The sequence below is a fragment of the Eptesicus fuscus genome, chromosome 11 (assembly GCF_027574615.1).
Source record: "Eptesicus fuscus isolate TK198812 chromosome 11, DD_ASM_mEF_20220401, whole genome shotgun sequence".
NCBI lineage: Eukaryota > Metazoa > Chordata > Mammalia > Chiroptera > Vespertilionidae > Eptesicus > Eptesicus fuscus.
In genome coordinates, this window is record NC_072483.1 from 29,149,670 (window position 1) to 29,177,306 (window position 27,637).

Genomic DNA, 27,637 nt, shown 5'->3' on the forward strand with positions numbered 1-27,637 from the left:
TCTGGATAGGGCCTGCAGGGATCAGGCCTGTGGGGATCAGGCTCTCTCCTGTCTCTGGATTGGGCCTGTGGTGATCGAGCCGAAACCAGCTATCCAACATCCCCTGAGGGGGTCCCAGGTTGCGAGAGGGCGCAGGCCAGGCCGAGGGACCCCACCGGTGCACGAATCCGTGCACCGGGCCTCTAGTATTTCATAACTTCATTAATATGAACTCTACAAAGCGAACCATTAGATATGGTGTTACACAGGGCCCCGCCCTTAAGTAATGTACAGTTTCATTAAGGTGGCAGATTTTTTCTGGGACTATTAACTCTAGAGTAAGGTAAGTGTGGATTGTGTAGCCCAGTGCTTGGTACATAGATATTCAGTAAATATTTTTGGATAAATGTAACACCTGAGAACTAAATGTAAGGAAGTGTTATGGGAGTTAATACATAGAGAAAATTGCTGTTATTGGGAGGAGAATTTACCAGGGGAAGTTTTTATGGAAAAGTATGGATGCTCACATTCCTTGGATGCCTGGCATGTGCTGTGAAGTACTGAATTGCAGTCAGGCATTTCTAACCCTTAGGCAGAAACTGGGGCAGAGGACAGTGTGGATATTGCTAAAGTGAGTGCTTTAAAATTTCTTGTTATCTAATTGTTGATTCAGTTCAGTGATTCTCACACTAATGAGTATACCAACCCCTGGGGGCCTTGTTGACTCAGATTCTGACTGGAGGTCTGGGTTTGGCCTGATATTTACATGTTACACGGTGTACCGGGTCAGGCCAGTGCTGCCGCCCTGTGGACCACACTCTGAGGAGGGGTGGAATAGACGCCTCAGGGTGACAGTGCTGTCACTGCAGGTGTTCCAGGGGAGGCTGTGACCAGGCATCAGAAGTGCTTACATTTAGAGAGGGTGGGGTTAGATGCCTTTCTTCATGATTTATTGTTTGACTTAAATTCTTTTCAGGAGAATTTAGTGCATTTAAAGAGCTTGTACAAGGTTTATGTCTACGTACAGACACAGCTGGACACTGAAATTGCTGATTAGTGACAGGCTTCTGTCAAGGGGAGAAAGCACAGACTTTAGTCATTCAGATGGATTCAAATGCCAACTCTACACTTAACAGCTGTATGCCCTTGTGCAAATTAGGGAACTTTTCTGAGCTTCCTTCTTATTTGTAAAATAGATGTAACCCAACCTTCAGTCTGTGAAAGTAAAATGGAAATAAATATGTAAAGTTTCTGATCAGGAGAAAAGTGCATCAGATATTAGTTATTAACTCCTGACTACGTTTTCCTGCTTGAGTAGGTCTAAGAAACCAGGAAACACTTATATTACTGAAGAGATCTTGCTTATCTGTGAAGCCACATTCTGAATTGTTGGCAACCTTGTGTGGAGAGTTTTTTTTATTTGAAAAACGTATTTTTGTCAGCTGTTGTGAGGGCAGAGGAGGCAGACTCTGAGGTACAGACCCTTCATGTGGAGCGTGTTGGGAGTCTGAGCATTTCATAGATTAGAGATGGTTGTAACAGACTGAACCCAGGCTTCAGCAATGGCAGCACCACTGATCTGAATTGCAAGAGGAGTGGGTACCTGAGAGCGATTTGCAAATATCAGTGGTTCCCTATGTCCTACATACACATGGAGATAACCAGTACTCATATAGGGGTTAAGAAAGCTCCTTACAGGCCTTTGCAAAGTCCCATGCCAAGTCAGACCTCCTGACTTCCCCTAAGCTAGTTTGGGTCACACTGTAAGTCTGGTTGAGAGTGCTTCTTTCATTGCAGCATGTAACAGCTGGGAAATGTGATAGTGTTTTAAAGTTTGTTCACTTTGGAAGTCAGGGAAATTTGAATTAAAAGATTTTTTCCCCCTTTTATTTACACTTTAGGACCTGTAGATGAGTACATGCTGCCATTTGAGGAGGAGATCGGCCAGCATCCATCTCTTGAAGACATGCAGGAAGTTGTTGTGCATAAAAAGAAGAGGCCTGTTTTAAGAGATTATTGGCAGAAGCATGCTGTAAGTTACGCAGTTAGCTTGTCACATGAAATCCCAATAAAATGCTTTGCAGAGGAATGATTTACACCTCTGCACATTTCTGGGATGATTTCTGGGAGGTGATCTTCATCAGAATACTGTGTTCTAGAAACAAGAAGATTGTGCACTCACAGGGGAGATGATGCAGTCCTAGGGCCTTGCGGGCTCTCATCCTTCTGTGGTCCTGTGCAGATGAGCACGTCTCCTGTTTGGAAAAGGAGCTCTTGGCTCTGAGCAAGTCTGCGGGTGGTGGGGTAACCCTGCTGATCACCCCCTTCCTATATGATGCCATTTAAAAAAGTGAAACACCCAGTTCTCTCCTTGGTTGCAAGATTTTCAAATTCTTAAGGATGCTCTGAAACTAGAGACTAGGTGGGCACAGGATGGGACTGTATTGTCGTGGTTATTTTGGTCTAGATATAACCAGGATCATGGATAAAATCAAGTAGAGCATTCTCAGGAATAGCTTTCTAATTGCAAGATAGAAATGCTGATTGTTAATGTAGACCTCCTATAGCAGTGGTTCTCAACCTTTCTAATGCTGCGACCCTTTAATACAGTTCCTCATGTTGTGGTGACCCCCAACCGTAAAATTATTTTTGTTGCTATTTCATAACTGTAATTTTGCTACTGTTAATGAATCATAATGTAAATATCTATGTTTTCCGATGGTCTCAGGCTCTACAGCAGCGGTTCTCAACCTGCTAGCAGGGTCGCCTAAGACCATCAGAAAACACAGATATTTACATTATGATTCATTAACAGTAGAAAAAATCACAGTTATGAAGTAGCAACGAAAATAACTTTACGGTTGAGGGTCACAACATGAGGAACTGTATTAAAGGGTCGAGGCATTAGAAAGGTTGAGAACTACTGTCCTATAGCCTTGGTCTTGAATCCATTTCAAGGGTTAGCACTGAAATGACTCGGTTTATGAACAATGGATAGCAATTTTTGGAATTGAAAAAATCATCTACTCTGATAATCTCCAGTGCTAAAAAAAATTTTCTCTCAGTGCTTCTCTTATTCTTTTTTTTTAAAATATATTTTTATTGATTTCAGAAAGGAAGGGAGGGAGAGAGATAGAAACATCAACAATGATGAGAGGGAATCATTGATTGGCTGCCTCCTGCACGACCCCCACTGGGGATCGAGCCAGCAACCCGGGCACATGCCCTTGACTGGAATCGAACCTGGGACCCTTTAGTGCGCAGGCCGACGCTCTATCCACCAAGCCAAGCCAGCCAGGGCTGTTTCTCTTATTCTTAACATTCCTGTATACATTAGATACTAAAAAATGAACACTGACAAATAATAGCAAACTTGGTTAATCTTGACACTTTCTTTGATCCACAAAAATAGCAATTTGTTTATGGATGTTTTACTCTATTTCCCAATAGAAAACAAAAATTGCCATGGTGTTTGAATATGTTTTTCCTTTCTAGGGAATGGCAATGCTCTGTGAAACGATAGAAGAATGTTGGGATCATGATGCAGAAGCCAGGTTATCAGCTGGATGTGTAGGGGAAAGAATTACTCAGATGCAGAGACTAACAAATATCATTACCACAGAGGACATTGTAACAGTGGTCACAATGGTGACAAATGTTGACTTTCCTCCCAAAGAATCTAGTCTATGATGGTTGCACCATGTGTTCACATTGAGAAACGGGACTGTGAACTGGAGCTGCTAAGCTAACGAAACTGCTTACAGTGTATTTTCTGTGTGAAATGAGCAGGAGGTCTCCTGGACAAGTCGAAAAGAAGACCCTCGTTTAAAACTGTGGCTCTGGGAGACTTACGACACTGCCTGTAGCAGAGACGTGAAAGGACGAGATGAAGAGAAACATTGCAAACTCTATAAACTTTTGAGACAGTGTACATGAAGAATGTGGCCCTCTCCAAATCAAGGCTCTTTGGACCTGGCTAATCAAGTGTTTAAAACTGACTTCAGATTTCTAATGTCTGTCAGAAGACACTAATTCCTTAAATGAACTACTGCTATTTTTTTTTAAATCAGAAACTTTTCATTTCAGATTTTAAAAAGGGTAACTTGTTTTTATTGCATTTGCTGTTGTGTTTCTATAAATGACTATTGTAATGCCAATATGACACAGCTTGTGAATGTTTAGTGTGCTGCTGTTCTGTGTACATAAACAGTCATCAAAGTGGGGTACAGTAAAGAGGCTTCCAAGCATTACTTTAACCTCCCTCAACAAGGTATACCTCAGTTCCACGGTTGCTAAATTATATAATTGAAAACACTAACAAAATTTGCATAATAAATTGATCCATGTTTTGTAACAAGGTATTACAAATTCACTGTGTTATTTAAGAAAAAAAGGTAAGCTATGCTTAGTGCCAACAGTAAGTGGCCATTCATAAAGCAGTGTTTTAGCTTTTTTTGTGCTAGCTTGTAATTTAAGGAAAAAAGTGCTGTTCTTTGAAATGAAAAATGGTGGTATTCCCCCTTCTTCCCATGTTTTAAAGCTTCATCTTATATCCAGTTCCCAAAATATTGCATTTTTACCTAAGTATTTTTTTAGGTGTGCTGTGTTTGGGGAATATTTGAAAATTTAAAGCATGATTTAAAATTTTTTAAGTGAGCTGTGACACTGGATAGCTCTTCATTTTTATTCTTTTAAAATAGATTTTTTTTCCTATTTATATATGTAAAATTGTAGTGTATTTCTTTTCACCAAACAGTGTGTGGGACATTCTTTATCACTGTTTTAGGATCACCTCAGGAAGTGTCATTACCCAGAATTCCTCACTCTTTGCTTTGAGACTTATAAGTTTATCACCATATTTCTGCTTGGTGCCATTTTGTCAGAGTAATATTTGATGTCTGTGATATGTAAAGAATTATCCTAGGATAGAGACTGTAAATTTTAAGCACAGATTTCAGATGTTACCGTTTTAAAACAAATCAGGGATAACAAGTTAAACCTATAACTTAAAATATGCAATGACATTTAGAGGTAACCAATATTGAAAATAGGTCACATATAGCCGAGACACTCTTGCAAATTGCTCTCACAACTGACTCTGATATTAATTTAAGATAGTTCATTCCTTATCCTTGATAAGAAAATGGAATTGATGGTAGGCGTCAAAGTGCTTTTCAAAACAGTATACCATTAGAATATCATTGGATTCTTTCTCAAATTATTCAGGCCACAGTAAAACATTCATTTCCTGAATTTCTAGATTACTGACCACCAGTATTATGTATGCTATATACTTTTTGTCAGGTCATTTTAAAATCCATACATTAACTTTATAAAATAATTTTTTACATGTCACTGTCAGGCGCTCACTGTGAATGTGTTGTCTTTAAATGGCTCTTTAACCACACAGTACACTACATTTTACATAGAATATGCACTTAATCTCTGGGAATAATAAGTTATATTATTTAAAAATAATAAATAGGTCAACAAACTAAGCAGGGAGGGAAAAAAGAGTAATAGCATTGTTGCCTGTGTGCCGCACACCATCTAGAACATTCTCTCGGTCACATCATGTGCCCAAGTTGTCATGTCATTTTTAAGAATTCCCATTTCAATGTTGAGTTCACCTCTTTAGTTAAAAAAGTACTTTGCCTATCAATTTCTTGATATGGTTTTGCTTCCACTTTGAAACTAATCAAGAAAGGAAAATAATCAGAATGTTCACACATGAAAATTGTTAATCTCCTGAAGACTAATTTACATCTGTTCTAAACATTTAATCCTGATTTTAAAAGTTAAAAATCTAAAACAAGAGGAATATTATGAATATTTGTCTTATGTGGTTACTTAGGGATAAATTTTATAAGACCAGTTATTCACAAGATAAATTTTTCTCTTGTAAGTTAGAAAATTTTTTTAGAAATCTGGGTATTGTACTTAACTAACCAATTTTAAAGCTTGTATCCTTTTGAGAACGTTCTTATTAGAAAAACTTTTTATAAGCAGTTATGTAAGAATGTTCTGGTGACTACCTTGTCCTGATACCCATTCTTGTTTAGAACTTTCTTTTGCAGGGCATTTTCATATATGGTTTACAGTCGGGGCAGAGTGGGCAAGTCAACAAAATGTTTGAGCTGGTGATACTAAAAAAAGATCAAAGAATGAAAAAATGATGACTTTGTTTTGGGGTAAATGGACCCCAATACTTTTTTTCCTCATGTGTATGGTGCTCCTTATGATTCGTCTTGTATTTTGCCTTTCTGATACCCATCAGACTGCTGCTCTAACTCTTATACTCTTTACCTTGCCCAGATCTTCATCTAAAGAACGCTTTATGATCAACTGCCATAGGACTGATGATGGATTAATTGGTATTTGGCTTTATTCGAAGTCAATGCCCTGCACAGCTCTTGTATGTATTTTAGATGCTAGGACGTTTTCAGCATGTGATGTGTGGTTCTTGTTTGAGTGTTTATTACAGGTTCCTTGTGAATTCTAGAACAGACTGTGCCTCACAATTGTTGGTCCCATGAACTATCTTTCATGGTGATGGTTTTGAAAATACAATCAGGAAACAACCCCAACAAACTTGGAATTTAAAATAGAATCATATATCATCAAATTAAAAAAATCTCTTCTTCCCCCTTTCCTTACCCCTACATAACAACTGCATTTAAGTAAAATGCAGATGCTATGGGAAAAAAACCCTGGCCAGATGATAGTTTGGTGGATAAACTGATTACTGTTTTAAAAAAACTGCTTCACCATAGATATTTTCCAGTTTCTCTTTTTTACCTTTCTAAAAAAAATTACTTTTTTGGAACATTTGGTATAATGTGCATAAAATTATTTACTGATTTATGGGCAAAATGATACAAGTAGCATTTTGATTGAACATCATTTACCTCAGATATTCAACCAGCAGTACATTTTTTATGCAGTCTAAACCCATATCCTATTTGTTACCTCTCAAAATATTGGAAAGCAATTATTTAGCTTTACTCTGTATTTCTTGTCAGTGTTTTGGGCACAGGTTGTTGTACTACTGTCAAATTGTACTTGCTGTTTTTTCTGCAAGTATTTAACAAAAAGCTAAAAAAAAGAAATAGCCCCATTAAACCCCACCTTGGATAAGTGATTGTTAAATATTGTACAAATAAAATGTATGCTATTCCCATTCCATCCCCAAGTTAAATAAAAAAAAAAAGTGAATATAGTATGATTTGCATATGCAGTTTTTCTTTAGCTATGTATGTTCTTCTTAAAGAGGGGAATAGTAGCTTTATAATTTATAGTGAGGTTTCCACCTTGAGATTTGCAGGAATGGGGATAATGGTGAAAGGGAGGCTTGTCAGTTACGGAATTTCCTTCCTTTGTTATCTCAGCAGATTGTATTCCCACTAAAGTATTTATTTATGTTGGTCCTGACAGTTTTAGGAAGCCAGAGGCTAGTAGGCATTAGTTGTCTTCTTCATATGGAAATAAAAAAATGTGACTTAGGAAATAGCCCTCAAAGATATATACTCCCAATTTGTAACCTGTTTACCAAGTGGATGGAAGAATTCTGGTATTTTCATATAATCAGTAATAGGAAGCCAGCTTCCATTTACATATTTAATGTTGCAAAAGTTTTGTTTATAATGTGGCTTTTGAAGAAAGGGGGAGTGGAAAAACCCCACAATGCCACACGGAATGTCACAGTTCACACTGATTCTCAAGTTTTTAGGGTAAAGGCAAAGGAAGGGACAGCACTTAGGTTATGGTGGTTTGAAAGAACCTGCACTGTCTTCTAAAACACTTGAAAATGGAAACAATGGAGGAATCTACAGGAATATTGGAATTGTTTTCCACAATGTGTTCTGCAAAACACTGATTTATCTTTAAGAGGAAGCTAATACGGTATACACTCAACATATATAGCATTATGACAGTAAGTTTGCAAAACAGGTTTTCATTCCTCAGAGCCATTCATGTGCATGTGTACATGAACTGGAAAGTTTGTCTCTTTAATTAAAACTAGAGGTCCGGTGCGTGAAATTTGTGTGTGGTGGGGGGAGGGGGAGTCCCTCAGCCGGGCCTGCACCCTCTCCCAGTCCTGTTTCAGGGGATGTCTGACTGCCCTTGCTCCTTACTGCCCGCCTGTTCACTGCTCCTTTTTGCTCAGCTTGCTGCTCCTTAGCACTGCTGCGGAGGCAGGAGAGGCTCCCGCTACTGCCGCTGGCGCTCGCCAGCCGTTAACCCAGCTCCTGTGTTGAGTGTCTGCCCCCTGGTGGTCAGTGTGCGTCATAGCGACCGGTTCTGGTCCTTCCGCCATAACGGGTCGCTTAGGCTTTTATTATATAGAAGAAGATTTGTTTTATAAGAACCTGTTTTTGTTAGGACACCTGGGAGGCGGGGGAAGGTTGAGGGTAAAAACTGCACTGAATTCTTCCACACCTGTTTTTCAATCTGTTGACCTAAGGAGGGGATGGTTTGCTTTCTGTTTCACTGAGTATGAAAACCCACCTTGCTACTTAGTTTTTTAATCTATATACTTGCATGCTGGTTGATCTAATGCAGCTCATATGCACCAGGGAGGCAGAGGAGGGAGGGATCTCAGTCTTTTAGTGGTATTTAGCCTAATAAAAATTTATAAACCTCAAGTATTTTTACAGTCAGTGCCTTAAAATAGTTTAGAAAAATTTGTAAAGGGTCAATTTTAGCTCAAGTGTAAAATAAAATCTTTGCTTCTAGTAATAGTGATTCTATCATGTTGGCAAAACATCCCCTAAAAATCTGTAGAGTATTGCATAGAACTAGTATGTAAGCTTTAGATTTAGTGAGACTGCTGAAAAGCAAGTGGCAGTTATCTTAAGACTTGGTCATGGGCAGGGCATGACTGGTTAAGTGTGCAGAACAATAGGTTGTAACTATTGAAGAGCTACTTTTATTATGCACAGATATTTCTATTCTATGTCCAAGACTTCTTAAAAACCAGATAAATCATTTCCTGGAGCATTCTTTAAAAAATACATGGGAAGAAACCTTTGCTGGACTGCAAGCCTTAATAGCAGGGACTGTGATGTCAATAAACCCGATTTGAACCGGGCTCTGTCATCGTTCTCTGATTCCGGACACTGCCACCGCTATGCTAGATTTTCCATCTGCAGGTAACGGCATTGAAACATCCTATAGTCTTTGACAGTTACAAGTATTGCAAACTGTACAAGATTAGGGACAGTGCCTTCTGTAAACCTTCCATGAAAACAGGCAATCAAATAATCCTGAATAAATGAAGTCACTAACACTTAACAAATGCTTATTATATTCTACTTTAAATATATGGCTGTATTAGTTTATGGATTCCTGAATTTATAAGGTGATCCTTCGGCTGACAGTCCACATTCCTCTTGCGATTTACTTTTAGATATAGATTTAGTTAACACTGCCAAACGTTTCCCAGTTTTTGTGAAAGAGGTTTTTCAGGAATTTCATAAAGTACCTGTTTAAAAACAGATGAATTCTGATCATTTTGGACTAGAATAGGCCCAAGGGATCTGCATTTAAGAACACCCTTAACTCTTCAAGGGATTCTTCTGTAGATAGTATAAAGTACCACAGCTGGAAAAGTCTGGAGGTTGGCCTTTTTCTTCCATGTGAAGCATCTTCTTTCTAGCCCAGTGGTCGGCAAACTCATTAGTCAACAGAGCCAAATATCAACAGTACAACGATTGAAATTTCTTTTGAGAGCCAAATTTTTTAAACTTAAACTTCTAACACCACTTCTTCAAAATAGACTCGCCCAGGCCGTGGTATTTTGTGGAAGAGCCACACTCAAGGGGCCAAAGAGCCGCATGTGGCTCGCAAGCCGCAGTTTGCCGACCACGGTTCTAGCCAAACTGGCCAGGCTCCTGAACTAGACCTGGGTCTGGAATATAATCCAACATTTCCATGGTACAGAAAAAATTTTTAAAAATTATTCATTACATCTCAATGCTTGCTGTTGTTTCTTTAATGCTTTCTTTAATGTTTATAAAAACATTGGCTGCTAGACTAAAATGAACATTTCAAATGTAACACAATAATACTTCATAACTGTTAAATAAGTATATGGTTCAATACCTAAGAAATAGTCCCATTGTTTTTTTGAACTTCTAATTCAACGTAGTCTAAATTACTGGAATTATAAATCACGTAATTGCTCATGATTTAAAGGCATGACATAGCCAAGGATACTACCTGTGTAACAGTTCCCCATGAATACAAAAATACATGTCTATAAATATAAAAAATGTATTAACACATCTTATTAAAGGACAATAGCTTTTAGTTCTTTAGAAGTCTGCCGGAAACTACATTCCTGAAGCCCTGGGTTATACTTATAACCAGCTCAGTGAGGATGTTGCCCACTGCCTAACATCTGTAGGACAGTTGGGATATTTCTGCAAAGCATTCATAATTTGAGTATTATCCAAAAGTAGTTTCATCAGCTGGTACTCTCTCTGTGCATTTACTGAAGTTCTTTCCACGGGCCTTATTAATTCTAATTGTTGTAAGTGTTCAAAGGCCTGAAAGATGAAAAAAATAGTTTAGGTTCATTAGAGGAACAATCCAGAGAACAGTTAAGGATTTTGATCAGTTGTGGAATAGAACGCCAGGAAACAAAACTTAATAGAAATCATTAAGGTTCAAAACAACTCTCCATCAATTTCACAAAAACTTGTGTATCAGGTGAAGCAGTGTCAATATATAGTTATCTGTCAATACATTGTTGAACGTAAACAGGACACATTTTAATGCAGTCTGCACACCATGATTTTTCCTAATCTCATTTTTTGTTCCTGATCTTATTCTATATCATATTTCCTACTAGTGATGAAGTTAATGAAGGGTTTACAGCTCTCTATAAAAAATCTAAGATCCGCCGAAGCCGGTTTGGCTCAGTGGATAGAGCGTCGGCCTGCGGACTCAAGGGTCCCAGGTTCGATTCCGGTCTAAGGGCATGTGCCTTGGTTGTGGGCACATCCCCAGTAGGGGGTGTGCAAGAGGCAGCTGATCGATGTTTCTCTCTCATCAATGTTTCTAACTCTCTATCCCTCTCTCTTCCTCTCTGTAAAAAATCAATAAAATATATTAAAAAAAAATCTAAGATCCACTAAGTCCAGTACTTTTTGACTTATTACTCAAATTTGCACTTATATTTTGTTTGAACCTTTGTAAAACTTTGCTGTGTAAGTTTAATACAGCTGAGAGGAAAGAGCCCTAAGAGCACAGCAAGTGTGTCAGCTGACCTTGTGACTCAGCAGAGTAGAACCGGAATGGAGGGGCCAGCTCCTGTTCCTTTAGGAGTCTGGTGGAGACTGCCACCACCTGTCAAGAGTTCCCTTCCATTTTCCCCACCTTATAGGGCTCTCTTCTGTCCGTTTCCTCTTACCTCACATATTATGTCTTTTTTAACCCTGATGATTGTTCTAGGTATTTTATTAGGTTATGAAAAACAACAAACCATTAAATCATGACATACTAAACATAAATACTGACATTGCAATCGATTCCTGAGCTTTCTATTCCTACAGCTTTATTGTGAAAAATATAATTAGAACATATTCTCTATATATCATAAAAATTCTCCTGATGAAAGAGAAATAGCTCAGATGCCACTTCTGAAAATGAGAAAATACAAAAGGCTGGGGCTGAATAAAGTTAAGGAGACTTAAAGTATTTATAGGCAGCAAAAATATTTGTTTTTTAAATGTAGAAACTCCTAAGAATGTAAATGCTCAGGTACCTTTTACCACTCACACAACTCCCAAAAGCCATGACTATCAGACAGACATGGGTGTTAGGAAGGGGGAGAAAACCCACCTGCACTGTGCTAGATACGCTTCCTGTTGTGAAGAAATGGCAATGCCCCAACACTTTTTGGTTGCTACAAGCAATAAAATTCTGACTACATGGGTTTACAGGGGATGCTAAGGATTGTATAGGTCCATTGCTTTAAAACACAAAAGTTTTTTCTCATAAAGTCCTTTAGAGCTGTGCTGTCCAATACGGTAACCATTAGCCACATAGGGATTATTGAGTATTTGAAATGTGGGACTCGATTTTTAATTTTATTTAATTTTCATTAAGTTGAATTTAAAAACCGATGCTTGAGTCAATTAAAAAAAATAACTATGTTTAGAACAATTTCAGAATGTAAATATTTTTTTGTAAAATATATTTTTATTGATTTCAGAAAGAGAGAAATATTAATGATGAGAGAATCATTGATCGGTTGCCTCCTGCAGGCTTCCTACTGGGGATGGAGTCTGCAACCTGGGCATGTGCCCTGACAGGGAATCGAACTCTGACCTACTGGTTCATAGGTCGACGGTCAACCACTGAGCAACAGCGCCTGGGCTACATCTACTTCTTTAGCTAAAAATTTTATGGAATCTAAAGAGCAAGTATTTCCAATGAATATTTAGGGACTACTTTGATATATTAGGTTAAATAAAATTTATTATTAAAAATAACTTCACCTTATTTTATTTTTTGTTGCTACTAGAAAATTGATAATTACATTATGTGGCTCACATTATATTTTTAGTGGATAATACATATTACACAAGAATAAAGTTTCTCAAGTTTTAAAATCCTTGTGTCACCCAACCCCTAATAAAACCTTCTCTGTATGCTTTCATCAGGCAGTGAGATTTCGCCTATTGGTTTCTTAATGGCTCATGTAAGCATTTTTATAGCATTTTACTGCTAAAGTTACAGAGCCAAACCTTGAGTTATAAAGGGATAGGACTGTATCAATGTATTTCACAGACTATAATTAAGTTTCTTTTCAGGATGTAAATGCTAGGAACAGACAGTAGAGGGCAATATACTCCCACAAACTAAAACACCTGGCTGCTAACTATGAGCAACTATGATATATAGTTAGGCCTTGAACAATGCTGGGGGTAGGGGTACCAACAACCCTCCACACCCAGTCAAAAATCCCCAAAACTTCACTACTAGCCTACTGTGGACTGGAAGCCTTACCAATAACAAATAGTTGACAGACACATATTTTGTATGTCATATGGATTATATACTATATTCTTACAATAAAGGAAGCTAGAACAAAGAAAATTTTATTAAGAAAATCATAATAAAGAGAAAATACATTTACAATATTTACTGGAAAAAAAAATCCATGTATAAGTGGACACTATTTAAACAACCCATGTTGTTCAAGGGTCAACTAGATAATCAAACTGGATATAAAAATATACCAGCCTGCAGAAAAATAACAGTGAATCTTACCTTCATGACAACAGGTTTCTCAAAATTATAGACAGAATGGGCTTTCCTTTGAACAAACTTCTGAAACTCTGGACAGAAAGCAATGACAAAGTCAGTATCTTCAAATAAGCACTGGGGTAGAGTCAGAAAGAAACTATCCAAGTCTCATCTCACCATTATAGACCATTTGAAAATTAAAGGGCTCCTCTTCATAGATGTCATTTAAATGTTTCATTGCTATTATAAGACAGATTTCCAAGACTGAAAGACCTATAGTAAAAGGGAAACAAACTATGAGTTATAGTTTCTTACTGATACATAAGACTGAAATAACTGTCCCTCAAACAAAATGATAAAGTGAAAAGGTGGAGAGAGGTCAAAACCCCCCAAGTCCAAATGTGTTTCAGTTACTACCATCTTTATTATCTTAAGCAAGTTACGCAACTTCCTTGAGCTTAGTTTTCATATCAACAAAACAAGGATCTTTCTAACTTACAGAGAAGAATTAGAAGAATTAAGCACTTACCATATGGCCCACAGTAAACAAACTATGCAATCATATGTAACTTTAAGTCACATAGGGCTCTTGATTATTCAAAGAATCCTTAAATCCCTGGAAATTATATCTAAATTCTTTTTCCTTAAGACATGGCTCATTAGATTCTCAAAAGTGACAGTAAACCCCCAAAATCATGCTCTTCATTAGCACTTGCTGCAGTAAGAATACCTGCAATCCAGTCTTAGCTGGACTTCCGAGGTGGCAAGGGAGGCAGTGTCAGTTTTCTGGGACTTTACATGGGAGTGACAACACCTTATAAAGGGCTGAGTTAAAGGCAGTGTGGATATAAAAGTAGTCTGTGTATAAAGCACTACCCAAGGTTAATTATGAAAAGCACTCCATTATACAAACTTAAACCTATAAAAATTATTAATCAAGTAGGTTTCTCACCATGTACAATATTTGCTTTAGAGTCCATGCTACACAGCTGGTTTGCCTCCATCAAATCTGCTGCAGTGATAAATGGGTGTGATGTGGTTACACGACTTAAAGCAAGCATCTAGGAAAATGGGGATCAGAAAAACAATTATATCTTTACTTGGGAAATGTGGCGGTATTACTGAACAACACTTTTTAATTTGGAGAGTCTACTCTTATGAGAGAGTAAATATTAATGCTTGGGAAAAGTATTCTCTCATATTTAGCTATACTAAAATTTATTATTTAAATTCATATGCCATTTAACTATAAATGTAAAACATAAAAAAGTTTTGCTGCTCTTCTCTACTTCTTCCCACTTGCATATCTTATTTACAACTCCTCAAAGGAAGAACACTTAAAAAGGAGTAGGGCAAACAGAGAGACCAAAAATAAGTAAAATACTACTTAAGCCCCAGACCAAATCAAACTAAAAGGCAGATGTGTGACTTGTGCATAACTCTCTAACCACCAAATCTGCCAGTGCAGGTCAGGGTTAAGTAATAGACACAAGTTAGCTACCTTATGTTCAATTGCTCAAAAAGGAAAAAGATAAAAACCAAATTACACTCAGAAATAGCTCTCCTTGAAAGCAGAGGCCACTTTATTTGAACTTCATTCCCCTGCTTCATTCCCTTTCTCTTACCTGTCCTTTTACATTTTACAATTAAATATTTTTGACATACAAAAAGGCAAGAGAATAATATAGTGAATAACCACAACCACTTCCTCAGCTTATGAAATATGATCTTATACAGTTGAAGCCCCGTCTCTTTCCTTGGTTGGACTCTATTCTGCTTTGTATACAAAAACAAAAATGCACATCTTTTAAAAAATATATTATTTTTATTGATTTCAGAGAGGGCCAGACAGAGAGAGAATCATTGATTGGCTGCCTCCTGCACACTCCCACTGGGGATCAAGCCCACAACACCAGCATGTGCCTTGATCAGGAATTTAACCATGACCTCCCAGTTCATAGGTTGATGCTTAACCATTGAGGCACACTGGCCAGGCATAAAAAAAATGCACGTCTCCTACTACCTATGTACTTCTACTACCTATGCATGTTTTCCTAGACTATACAGAGTAATTTTCAAATTTTATATAAATATCACATTGCACTGTTGCAACTCTCTCTCCAATGAACATTTATCATGAGACTTTATCCACATCAAGTTGTCAAGTCTAGTTTATTCATTTTTTCCTTGTATTGTATTGCTCTGCAATTTAATTATTTTTCTCTTATAGATGAACATCTTTCATTTTTTTTGCAATTATGAGTAAGGCTGCAATAAACAACCGATCCACGCCTTCTTGTGCTTCTGAGTTACTCTAGATAGCTAATTCGCCAAATTGTTCTCCAAGTCCTTATACATATTCACACCATCAGCAACAACACATTTCTACAGTCACAGACCCCACACCATCAGATATAAACTTTTGACACCTACCTGGTGGCAGGAAAAAAAGGTTTAATTCTAGTGTTTAATTATGTAAAGTTTAAATTGTACCGTTTCCCTGGATACTGGAGAGGTGACACATCTTTGTACATTATAGGGCATGTGGGATTCTACATTGCTAAATGGTTTGCTTGTATTCTTAGCTCATTCCTTTACTGATTATTGTAAAAGCTATTTATTATGGACTAGAGGCCTGGTGCACGAAATTTGTGCACAGGTGTGTGTGTCCCTCAGCCCAGAGTGTACCCTCTCCAATCTGGGATCCCTCTCACAATCCAGGACTGCTGGCTCACAACTGCTCACCTGCCTGCCTGCCTGATTGCCCCTAACCGCTTCTGCCTGCCGTCCTGATCACCCCCTAACCACTCCACTGCCAACCTGGTCACCCCTAATTGCCTTCACCTGCCAGCCTTGTCGCCCCCAACTGCCCTCCCCTGCAGGCCTGGGTCCCCCGCAACTGTCCTCCCCTGCAGGCCTGATTGCCCACAACTGCCCTCCCCTGCTGGCCATCTTGTGGCAGCCATCTTGTGTCCACATGGGGGCAGCCATCGTGTGTGTTAGAGTGATGGTCAATTTGCATATTACTCTTTTATTAGATAGGATAGTATTGATGATTAGATGCATTGCATACACCCTCTCCCAATCAGCATTTTTTAAAAATATATATTTCTTTATTGATTTCAGAGAGAAAGGGAGAAGGAGAGAGAGAGAGAAACATCAATGATGAGAGAGAATCATTGATTGGCTGCCTCCTGCACGCCCCCCACTGGGGATCAAGCCCGCAACCCAGGCATATGCCCTTGGCCAGAATTGAACCTGGAACCCTTCAGACCACAGGCTGATGCTCTATCCACTGAGCCAAGCCGGCTAGGGCCCAATCAGCATTTTTTTTTTTTTTTAAATCTCCATCCTGGCCATTCAGTCTACATTTAAAAGTTAAATGTAGTTAAACTTTATCCATCTGTTCTTTTATGGCTTGAAATTTATGTATTTTATCTAAGAAATCTTTCCCTACCTCAAGATTACAAATATATTCTCTAACATTTTTTATAAAATTTTTAAATTTTTTGTACAGACATTTAGGTTGATCAACCTGGAATTTACTTTTGGATATGCAATGAAGGTGTTTCTTTCTTTTTTTATTTTTCTGTGTATAACTCCTGGTTTTGTTGTGGTTGTTGTTGAAAAATTATCCAAACTAAATTAATCTCAGTCAAGTCATTTCCTCTTCTTTATAATTTCCACCAATTCCAAACTTTTCTTAAACATGAAAAGCCAAAACAAAAATCAAGCCATTACCCCGAATAAGAAGTGTAATAGAAAACTGAAAAAACATTTGTTCATGCTGACAATTTTAAGGCAGAGATATTTTATCATAATGAGAAATGTGTGTATATGAATAGTTATGTTGCATGTATGGGTGGTGTGTGTATTCTCTATGTAAAATGAGTTAATAAAATCTAATTTTCGTATACAAATAATTAAAAGTACTACTCTAAAAATTCTTAATCCCAAAATTACTTTGTAAGAAAGACAGCTGTTAATGAAAATGGCAGGATGAGAGAGGGATTGCTAATGAGAAAGTACATACAAAAAAAAAACCAAACCCTTATATTTCCTCACCAAAAACAGAAATGGGTAAGGAGAATCTGTAAATAAACACAGCAGAACCATAGAATAAAGCAGAATACAAGCTTGAAGCCCTTGGCTTTGAGTTGGGTTTGCCATCTACTACCTGTGTGACCTGGGGCAAGATATTTAACCATGCCCTGGCTGGTTTGACTCAATGGATAGAGTGTCGGCCTGTGAACCGAAGGGTCCCGGGTTCAATTTCAGTCAAGGGCACATGCCTAGGTTGCAGGCTCCATCCCCAGTAGGGGGTGTGCAGGAGGCAGCAGATCAATGATTCTCTCATCATTGATGCTTCTATCTCTCCCTCTCCCTTCCTCTCTGAAATAAAAAACTTATTTTTAAAAAAGGATATCTATACTAATAAGAGGGTAATATGCAAATTGGTCATAACGCCCTCACAGTAACAACCGAACAGCAGGCTGCGTGGGGCAACCAGGCCGGCAGGGGGGTTAGCGAGGGACGACCAAACGACTGACCAGCAGGCTGCATGGGGCGACCAGGCCGGCAGGGAGGTTAGTGAGGGGCGACCAGGTCAGCAGAGGGGGGGCAGTAAGGGGTGACCAGGATGGCAGAGAGGGGCAGTGGGGCGTGACCAGGCCAGCAGGGGGGGCAGTTGAGGGAGACCAGGCCGGCAGGGGGGGGCAGTTGGGGTAACCAGTCTGGCAGAGGGGCAATGAGGGCTGACCAGGCCGGCAGAGGGGGACAGTGAGGGGCAACCAGGCTGGCAGGGGGGGTAGTTGGGGGTGATCAGGCTGGCAGGCAGAGGCGGTTAGTGGTGATGAGGCTGGTAGGGGGGGCAGTTAGGGGCGATCAGGCAGGCTGGCAGGTGAGCAGTTAGGAGCAGCGGTCCCGGATTGTGAGAGGGATGTCCGACCTGGTTTCGGCCCGAAACCGGCAGTCTGACATCTCCCAAGGGGTCCCGGATTGGAGAGGGTACAGGCTGGGCTGAGGGGACCCCTCCCATGCAAGAATTTCTTGCACCGGGCCTCTAGTTGAACCATAAGAAGCTCCAGTTTCTTAAAAAATAAAGGACACTCCTCCAGAGAAGCAAAAAGAGAAGAGAATTCAGAAAGTTGAAGATAGTGTAAGAAGCCTCTGGGACAACTTCAAGCGTACCAACATCTGAATTATGGGGGTACCAGAAGAAGAGATAGAGCAAGACACTGAAAACCTATTTGAAGAAATAATGACTGAAAACTTCTCCCACCTGGTGAAAGAAATAGACTTACAAGTCCAGGAAGCGCACAGAACCCCAAACAAAAGGAATCCAAAGAGGACCACACCAAGACACATCATAATTAAAATGCCAAGGGCAAAAGACAAAGAGAGAATCTTACAAGCAGCAAGAGAGAAACAGTTAGTTACCTACAAGGGAGCACCCATATGATTATCAGCTGTTTTCTCAACAGAAACTATGCAGGCCAGACAGGAGTGGCAAGAATTCAAAGTGATGAATAGCAAGAACCTACAACCAAGATTACTCTACCCAGCAAATTTATCATTCAGAATTGAAGGTCAGATAAGGAGCTTCACAGATAAGAAAAAGCTAAAGGAGTTCATCACCACCAAACCAGTATTATATGAAATGCTGAAAGGTATTCTTTAAAAAGAGGAAAAAGAAGAAAAAAGTAAAGATAAAAATGATGAACAACAAATACATATCTATCAACAAGTGAATCTGAAAGTCAAGTGAATTAAAAATCTGAGGAACAGAATAAACTGGTGAATATAATAGCATCAGGGGCATAGAATGGGAGTGGATTGATAATTCTCAGGGGGAAAGGGGTGTCTGTGTGGGAGTATGGGAAGAGACTGGACAAAAATCATACACCTATGGATGAGGACAGCGGGAGGGAGATAAGGGCAGGGGGGGTGGGAACCGGGTGGAGGGGAGATATGCGGGGGGGTAGGGGGTAGGAGAAACAATTGTAATAATCTGAACAATAAAGATTTATTAAATTAAAAAATAAAAATAAAAAATAAAGACAAAAATACCCAAGGGTAAAATACAGACATAATGTGCCCTAGCTGGATAGAGCTTTGGCCTGTGGACTGAAGATCCCAGGTTTGATTCCAGTCAAGGGCACGAACCTCGATTACAGGCTCTTCCCTGGCCTGGGCCTTGGTCAGGGCGCGTGCAGGAGGCAATCAATCGATGTGTTTCTCTCACACTGATATTCCTCTCTGTCTTTCCCTCTCTCTTCCACTCTCTCTAAAAATCAATGGGAAAATATCCTCCGGTGAGGATTTAAAAAAAAAAATACACATAATGTTGGTAAAGTAACTATAGCTCCTGGTTCAAGTGCTACTTAATAAATGATACCTATTATTATATAAATGGAAGTGATCAAGAAGAAATTCATGAAACAAAATTAGTTTTTCCTTGAAAGATATTTGCCACAGATAATTTTCTAGAAACATTAGGCTAATGTCAAATACTCTTAATAAAGGAAGAACTTTCATTTTCACAATAAAGTACCTCTTCATTGATAATGTTTAAGTTTAAGATATTATTAATTTGTCTAAGACCATAACAAGATGGGATTTATTCCAGGTATGCAAAGCTAGTTCAACATTCAGAAGTCAAGCAGTGCAACCCAACATCCCACAGGCTAAAGAAGAAAAATCATAGATCATATTCATTGATAGAGTAAGCATTTGACAAATCCAGTATCCATTTATAATAAACTATCAACAAGTTAGGAATAGATGGGAAGTACAAATATATAACAAATATATAAACAACCTACAGCTTCCTCATACTTAATGGTGAAAGGCTGCATGCTTTCCCCCTAAGATATGAAACAAGGCAAGGATGTCCATCCTCACCACACTTACTTAGCATTTTTATGAAATGCTTTGAAGATATGAAACAAGGCAAGGATGTCCATCCTCACCACACTTACTTAGCATTTTTATGAAATGCTTTGAAGATATGAAACAAGGCAAGGATGTCCATCCTCACCACACTAACTTAGAGGTTCTAGATGTTGCAAGACAAGAAAAAGAAATAAAATATAACCAGATTGGTAAGGGGTAAAAAACCCACCTCTCTATTTGCAGATGACATGACTGTCTCAAGAAATCTAAAAAACTCCTAGAGTGAGTTCAGCAAGTTTGCAGAATGCATCAAAATACAAAAATCAATCACATTTCTATATACTAACAAAGAGCATGCTGAAACCAAAATTAAAAACAAAACATCATGTAGAACTGCTCTAAAAAGTTAAATACTTTAAACATGTACAAACAGGATAAAAAAATTATAAGATAATGATGAAAGACAGCAAAGAACTCAATAAAAGGAGAAAAGTACCACAGACAGAGACTGGAGGACTCCGTGTAGTAAACATGATAATTCTCCCAAAATTTATAGATTTAATGAATTCCCAACAGAATTATAATTGTCTGGTGAAATAAATAAACACACGATAAAAACAAAGCTAAAACGAACCAATAGCATATGTAAGGACCGCAGGCTTTTGCTGACATTGAAGTGCTTCTGTAGGACTTCTTGCACACTTGTATCTTCTGAGAGACACTGGAGAGAAAAATCAAAGCAGAGTTAAGGAATCTTACAATTTAAAACAAATATAATCTTGTGCATCACTAGTTGGTGCACCTCATTAATTCTATTCATTAATAAATAGGTATTGGTCTGACTTAGAACACAAAAATCAAAATCAAATTTCTAGTTTATTGATTTTCTTCTTATCCTTTTACATTATTTCAGTTGACACAAAGATAAAACACAATCCTTGAATTTCTAGTCTGAAAAGGGAATCTACACAGTGATACTAGTGGCATGATCAAAATGCAGCAAAAACACACAACACAGAATAAGAGTTACTATACTTACGCAAACAAAGTATGCAAAATGCTTATTGCATGAATCAATAGGTTAAAAAGAAAAAAGAACGGTCCAGTATATATAAGAAACAGCATGAGTAAAGCAGGAAGATCGCGGCATACTGACAGAAGATAAGCAGTCATGTAATCCTGAGTTTCAGTGACTGGCAAAATAATTTGTGTATGAAGACAGAGGCAGGAAAACCTAATTGGAAGTGACTGTAACTGTTCATACAATAGACCAAGAAGGTCTGTATTAACAAAGTGATGTGAAAACAAGAGAAAATTAAGACATTTATAAAAGACATGTCTGATGGAGAATCAACTGGTGAGAAGTGGAGGAGAAAGGGGTTTGAGGGGGAAAGAAAAAATCAGAGATGATACCATGGCATACAGAATGTCCCACGAGGAGATGTGGTCAAGAAGTGAAACTTGGATTATCAATGTTTAAGAAGCAGAAGGAAAGAGAGAAGCAAAGTAGAAGATTGAGAAAGATACTTAAGACTGGAAGAGAATACAATCAAGAACAATGAAACCAAGGGAAGAAAACTTCAAGAAGCAAGTGGTGATCAGTGATGTAAAACACTTTTTCTAATTAAGTTAAGACATATTCTGAGAGGAAGCTAATGGCTTTGGAAATTCGGAGACCCTTTGAAAAAGCATTATCTAAAAGAGCCAACTGACTGCAGTAAATTAGGATTAATGAAAATAAGGTACACTTGGCATTGAAAAAGATTAAATGAAAGGAGAATAAATTCAAAATTGGCAGAGCCAAGAAAGGCTTGGGGAAGACTGACATTAATTTTTAATAATCTGCAAAGAATAAGGATTATTTCTCTTTAAAAAAGAAAGAAAACTAAGTACTAATTATTTCTGTATTTTCTAGAGCTAAAACTACATGTCTCTCTCCCACTGTAAGAAGGAATAAGTTCTAGTCTAATGAAATAAAGTTTTGTGTTCTCAGTAAAAATATTATCCTAGTTATAGTCCCCATTTCCTTACTATGTTTTAGTTCTTCTCTTTCTATTTGAAAGGGCTTATTGTCACTATAAATACCTTTTATCATAAACAGCATCTAATACCCTTTGGACATATATAAGATGAACTTAAAGCTGATGTATTACAATCAGAGCACTTAAGGGAATGAAAGTAAATCCTCTGGGACAAATATATTGATGGAAGAAATTTTTTTCAGCAAGAATTCCAGGTAGTTCAGTTGGTTGGAGCATCGTCCCACGCACCAAAAGGTTGTGGGTTTGATTCTGGGTCAGGGCATATACCTGGGCTGCAGGTTTGATTCCTAGTTAGGGCGTACAGGAGGCAACTGATAGATGTTTTTCTCTCTCTCTTGCCCTTCCTCTCTCTCTCAAATCAATAAAAACGTAACAATGGGTGAGGATTAAAACATAAATAAGTAGAATAATGTGCCAAAGAGTTAGTCTTCTATATTCTGTATTCTGCCTTTCTGCTCATCTCTTTATTTTTAGAGGTCTGAATCCAATGCCCCTTCTTTCTGAAGGCTATCATCTTCCTGCTTCCATAATTAGTCTGCCTAAAAGAAGCTTATGAGATCTATATGTGAACCATTAAAAAATGAAACCTCATCATAGTTTTTTATTTCATTTCAATTCAAACATAAACTGCTTGAGGATAAGGTTATTATTATCAGTAACCACTTATTGGATGCCTATTACATTTAACTAATTATGATAATTATTGAAGATATTAGATCTCAGATTTTGAAACATGACTGAATTTCTTATGGTTGGGTCAGGAAATAATGTAAGGGGAATAAGACAGAGACTGACTGACTGATATCACCACTCATAGAAATATGGGGGAGTTCCCAGAAATAAAGCAGACCCCTCTGTTGTTCAGGAAAGCTGATACCTTTCCTTTTCACTGATGAACACATGAACAGCTGCCACAGAAGCAGGTTCTCATGGTGCTGATTGCACTGTGTGGTAGGCCAGTGCCTTCCTCAGGTAAGATTCTAAGCAGAATGTTACAGAATTACACCTGCACCTTAGGACCCATGCTGCTCCAGGGATAACTTAGAGGCAGCAGCATATGTACTAACCTCCTACTCAGTTCCTGCTAAAACTTTTCACTGTTTGTTAACTGAACAGGAAAGGTTTAAGACAACAGGCAAATCTTCCTTGAACTTAGCTATAGTACTTCGGGGAAATTTCCTTAGAGGAGAATTAGCTATGGTTCTTTTAAATGTTCATTTATAAAGGGATTTCTCTTACACTGCAATGCTGAGATAGTGTTTACTCTGCTTACTTATTTGACACATTTGGGGTATAAATGATATTCAGAGGTCTAGATTCAACACTATCCTAAAGATAGTTCTTGGGTGAGATTCCATAGGTGACCTATACCATACCTTTTGGTTTAACTTTGAAATTAGAAAAACTTCCTGGACAGTCAGCACTGAGAGAAAGGATAGCTCCCTTAATGCAGTCCCCACCCCACTCCCACTCATAGGACAGGGCCTCTGGCCATGGTCCTGATATATTTTTCATGTGAAGTTCATTTTATTGGCATACCGAAAGGTGGCAAATGATTAGGATAGGGGAAAAAAGTATTAGAACTAAGAGACACAAACTCCAGTGGTACTAATTTTACCTTATGAAAGTCTGTAAGATTGTAAAAAGATGACAGGATAGTGGTCACATTCATTCTTACCATCTGCTGCTAAATTCAGTGATATAGGATCAGCAAAAAGGGGACCAAAAACCTTAGGGCTAGCCACTCTACAACGATATGGTTACCCATTTTCTGAGTCATCCAGAGTTTGCTTCACCAGTAACCCCCACCATCTACTTGCTTTATATACCCACTCTAAGACGATCTGGGAAGGACAGAAAGAGGGTGATGGCATCAGTCATTTTAGAAAAGAAAGTGAGCAAGGATAGAAATAGAAGTCCTGGGACAGCACAAACATTTACTATGAAAGATTACATATGAATCTCTAAAGCACTCAGAAAACATATTGTAATGAGACAGTCAGTTAAAGAGCTGCAGAAGCTGCAAGTCTATGACTAACTGAAAAGTGGATTCAGAGACCAGAGATTCCAGACCTTTGAAAAGGAAGGAACAACGTGGGAGCACCTATTATAAAGTGCTCCTAAAAAATGTAATCTTACAGTTAGATAGAGTATCAAAGAAAATGTGCCTGAGCTAACAAATATCTGAGTACCAGGCAAGACTAATTTGGGGAAGAAGTTGGAAGGAAGGACCCACACCTAATTATACCAAGGTACAATATCTAGATTTTAAGGATAAAGTTAGCCATTTTTACATACAATTCCATATAGTTATATTAAGAAAAATAATATGGAATTATTAACCAGAACAAAGTATTAAAGGTAAAACAAAAAAATATGAAGTTTGCCCAGCCAGTGTGGGTCAATGGATTGAGCATTGTCCCATGCTCCAAGAGGTCACTGGTTTGATTCCCAGTCAGGGAACATGCCTGGGTTGTGGGGCAGCCCATTGATGTTTCCATCTCTCCCTCTCCCTTTCTCTCTCTCTCAAATCAATAAAAACATATTTTTAAAAATATGTAAAGCTTAAACCCTTTATGTAAAAACAAGTTTAGTTTTTGCATATAAAGTCTGAATTGCTATAAACTAAATAATTACTCTTGTGAGTTTGGACATAATGAAAACTTCTAACTTTTACCATGTATTCTTATGAACTGATTAAATTTTGTCCAATGAACTTTTAATTTAAAAAATGAAATGTGTCAAAATTACTAATGCTTACATGAGCAGACCATATTTTATTATTAAAAGAAGAAACAAGTTTCAGTTATGCAAGCAATGTGACTGTGGTTAACGATATAGTATTGTACCCTTGAAATTTGCATAGAGGATAGATCTTAAGTGTTCTCACATTTAAAAGTTAAAAAAAAAATTATACCTATATGAGGTGATGGATATATTTAATAGCTTCATTGTGCAATTTCACAATGTATATGTATATCAAAACATTAGGTTGAACACCACAAACATATACTGTTTTCAATTTGTTGATTATACTTCAACAAACGTGAAAAAAAAGAGAATCATATAAGAAAAATTTAAGTAAGTTTTTATTTTGGTATTGTTATTTAAGAATAAAATCAGTTCTAACCGGTTTGGCTCAGTGGCTAGAGCGTCAGCCAGTGGACTCAAGGGTCCCAGGTTCGATTCTGGTCAAGGGCATATACCTTGGTTTCGGGCACATACCCAGTAGGGAGTGTGCAGGAGGCAGCTGATCAATGTTTCTCTCTCATCGATGTTTCTAACTCTCTATCCCTCTCCCTTCCTCTCTGTAAAAAAAATCAATAAAATATATTTTTTTAAAAAGAATAAAATCAATACTACTTTAATAATAAAACATTTTTTAGAGGCAGTGAATATAAATTCTGTAACTCTAATTATCCATACAGCTAATCATCCTCACTCATTAGTATTTAATACTACCTACCAGTTTTATATAATCCTTTCAAAATGAAGGACTTTTTGTATTATTTTCCACTTTCATAGGACCCATATTTTTTCAAGATTCTACTATGTGGGATTTATTTAGCAGCACTGTTCTTCAATTATGTTATTAAACTTCCTCTTCCTTTCTCCCTGCCAACTGAAATTTCTTGTCAGCATAAGATAAACTGATGCCAATATGTTGGGCTGACATAACAGTGGTTTGTAGAATTAAGCTGTTTAACTGAAGTGTAAGTAAATCGACAGAGTCCACTGTTTAGTAAATCTTGAAAACAACATATGAAGGTACCTCTGTAGCTAAGAACTTCAGGGCTCCCTGGACTCTAATATGGATTTCATCAATGTATGTAATATAACCACAACTGCCATACCCTGGATTGCCTTTTAATAGATGTGATGAGATAAAAGCTAAAGTCCTTTATGAGAATTAGAGGGAGAAAAATCCACATTGGATAGGTAGGTATGAATCACTAACCTAATATATTGCTAAAGTTATAAAGTAAAATAAAAATAATTTTTATGATGGAAATGCTTCAACAAAATAACCTAAAATATAAATCAGATATAAATAAAACAAAAATCTCATTAAAGTTCTTTTGAGAGAAAAAATTCAGGAGCTATGACATTTCAACAGTCTTTTAAAAGAAGACAATATGCACACACAAAAAGTGTGTAATTAGTATTCATGCAGTTTTATGCAATAGTACATTAGAAGCTTTGTACTAATTCAGAAATTTTAAATATTCCTAAGTTTTGTTTTCAAATGGCATATATAGCAAGATGCAAAAATTATTTTGATATTATTACTTTTGCTCCAAGTTACCTGAACATTCTCATTCCACTTCTCAGCAAAAAGCTTGTCTGGAAATTCTGCAGGTAGAGATAATTGTTCTTTAAATATTTTAAGATACTGGGGGAAACCAAATGAATTCATTAAGTGCATCTGCCGGTGAGAAAATCGTGACTTCACTCTTTTTTCTAAGAGTTCCAGAATATCCTTAAAAACAAATAGAAATTCCTGTTAAGACTCATGTTAAAAAAATATCAATGTTAGAAATATAAGTATTTCAACTATTACCTGTAATTAGCAATGCCTATCCTATAATATTCAATTAAGCATAAAAAAATTTATGAAAACCACTAAACACTCAAATTATTCTCTTGATCTCCTTATTGTTAAAAGGCAGTAGAAGAGAGTGTGGCTTGGAAATAGACCAAGCCTGTAGAACAGGGATGGGGAACCTTTTTTAATGCCCAGGGCCATTTGGATATTTATAACATCATTCTCTGGTCATACAATATTATCAACTTAAAAATTAGCCTGCTATATTTGGTCAAACATTTAACTAACTCACCCCTAATGCTTTGGCAGGGTCAGACCCAATGATTTTTCAGGCCTTATATGGCCCAAGGGCCAGACGTTCCTCACCCCTGCTCTAAAAGATTCTGTTATGCATGCTACTTTAATCCCCTTTAAGAATTTATAGGCCTGGTGATGTCATGGGTTTTACCTACAATGTTAATCTCAGGTAATCTTTAACATTCTAAGACTTACAATAATTGCTAAAAAAAACTATAACTATTATTGACTAGTTATTTGTCACAGTGACATTAAAAGTTTCAATAAGAAATTCTGTACAATCTATGAAGAATTCATATAAAAATTTGATAAAAATTTGTACTAAGACTTATTACATTCATGAAAATCTAAACATCTTTGTTTTATGTAACGACTTAAGTAGCAGCATATGTAATGGAGAAATGTTCAGTTCACTGAAATATCCACAAATTTAAGCTGAAGCCATGCTAGGCCGAAGGAACAAACTACAGAAGAGGAAACTGGCAGAAACACAGCATGACAATGGTATGTTATTGTCCTGTGGCTTTTCTATGGTGATATTTTAGAAACTACTTATATTTATGCTATTTTTCTTTAAGAAGTTAGAAATCAAGTTTATTGCCAACTTTCTATAATTAAAGTT

The 27,637-nt window shown here is 37.5% G+C and overlaps 2 protein-coding genes across 8 annotated transcripts in view; one reads left to right on the forward strand and one right to left on the reverse strand.

Moving 5' to 3' along the window:
- ACVR2A (activin A receptor type 2A) overlaps nucleotides 1-7,199 on the forward strand; it is a 93,538-nt gene extending 86,339 nt beyond the window's left edge. For 4 of the 6 annotated variants that reach the window (XM_054723218.1, XM_054723219.1, XM_054723220.1 and 1 more), the window contains 2 exons: nucleotides 1,881-2,011; nucleotides 3,475-7,199. In XM_054723218.1, coding sequence (XP_054579193.1) covers nucleotides 1,881-2,011; nucleotides 3,475-3,669 — 326 coding nt within the window. In that variant the 3' untranslated portion in view covers nucleotides 3,670-7,199. The remainder of the gene's footprint in view (nucleotides 1-1,880; nucleotides 2,012-3,474) is intronic. The other 2 variants (XR_008557453.1, XR_008557454.1) reach the window with 2 other exon arrangements.
- A 2,765-nt stretch (nucleotides 7,200-9,964) lies between these two features.
- Nucleotides 9,965-27,637, reverse strand: part of ORC4 (origin recognition complex subunit 4) — a 76,130-nt gene continuing 58,457 nt past the window's right edge. For both annotated transcript variants that reach the window (XM_008138706.3, XM_054722949.1), the window contains exons 9-14: nucleotides 26,479-26,652; nucleotides 20,765-20,851; nucleotides 14,189-14,297; nucleotides 13,414-13,509; nucleotides 13,261-13,328; nucleotides 9,965-10,529 (exon numbers count right to left, since the gene is read on the reverse strand). In XM_008138706.3, the coding sequence (XP_008136928.1) occupies nucleotides 10,341-10,529; nucleotides 13,261-13,328; nucleotides 13,414-13,509; nucleotides 14,189-14,297; nucleotides 20,765-20,851; nucleotides 26,479-26,652 (723 nt within the window). In that variant the 3' untranslated portion in view covers nucleotides 9,965-10,340. The remainder of the gene's footprint in view (nucleotides 10,530-13,260; nucleotides 13,329-13,413; nucleotides 13,510-14,188; nucleotides 14,298-20,764; nucleotides 20,852-26,478; nucleotides 26,653-27,637) is intronic.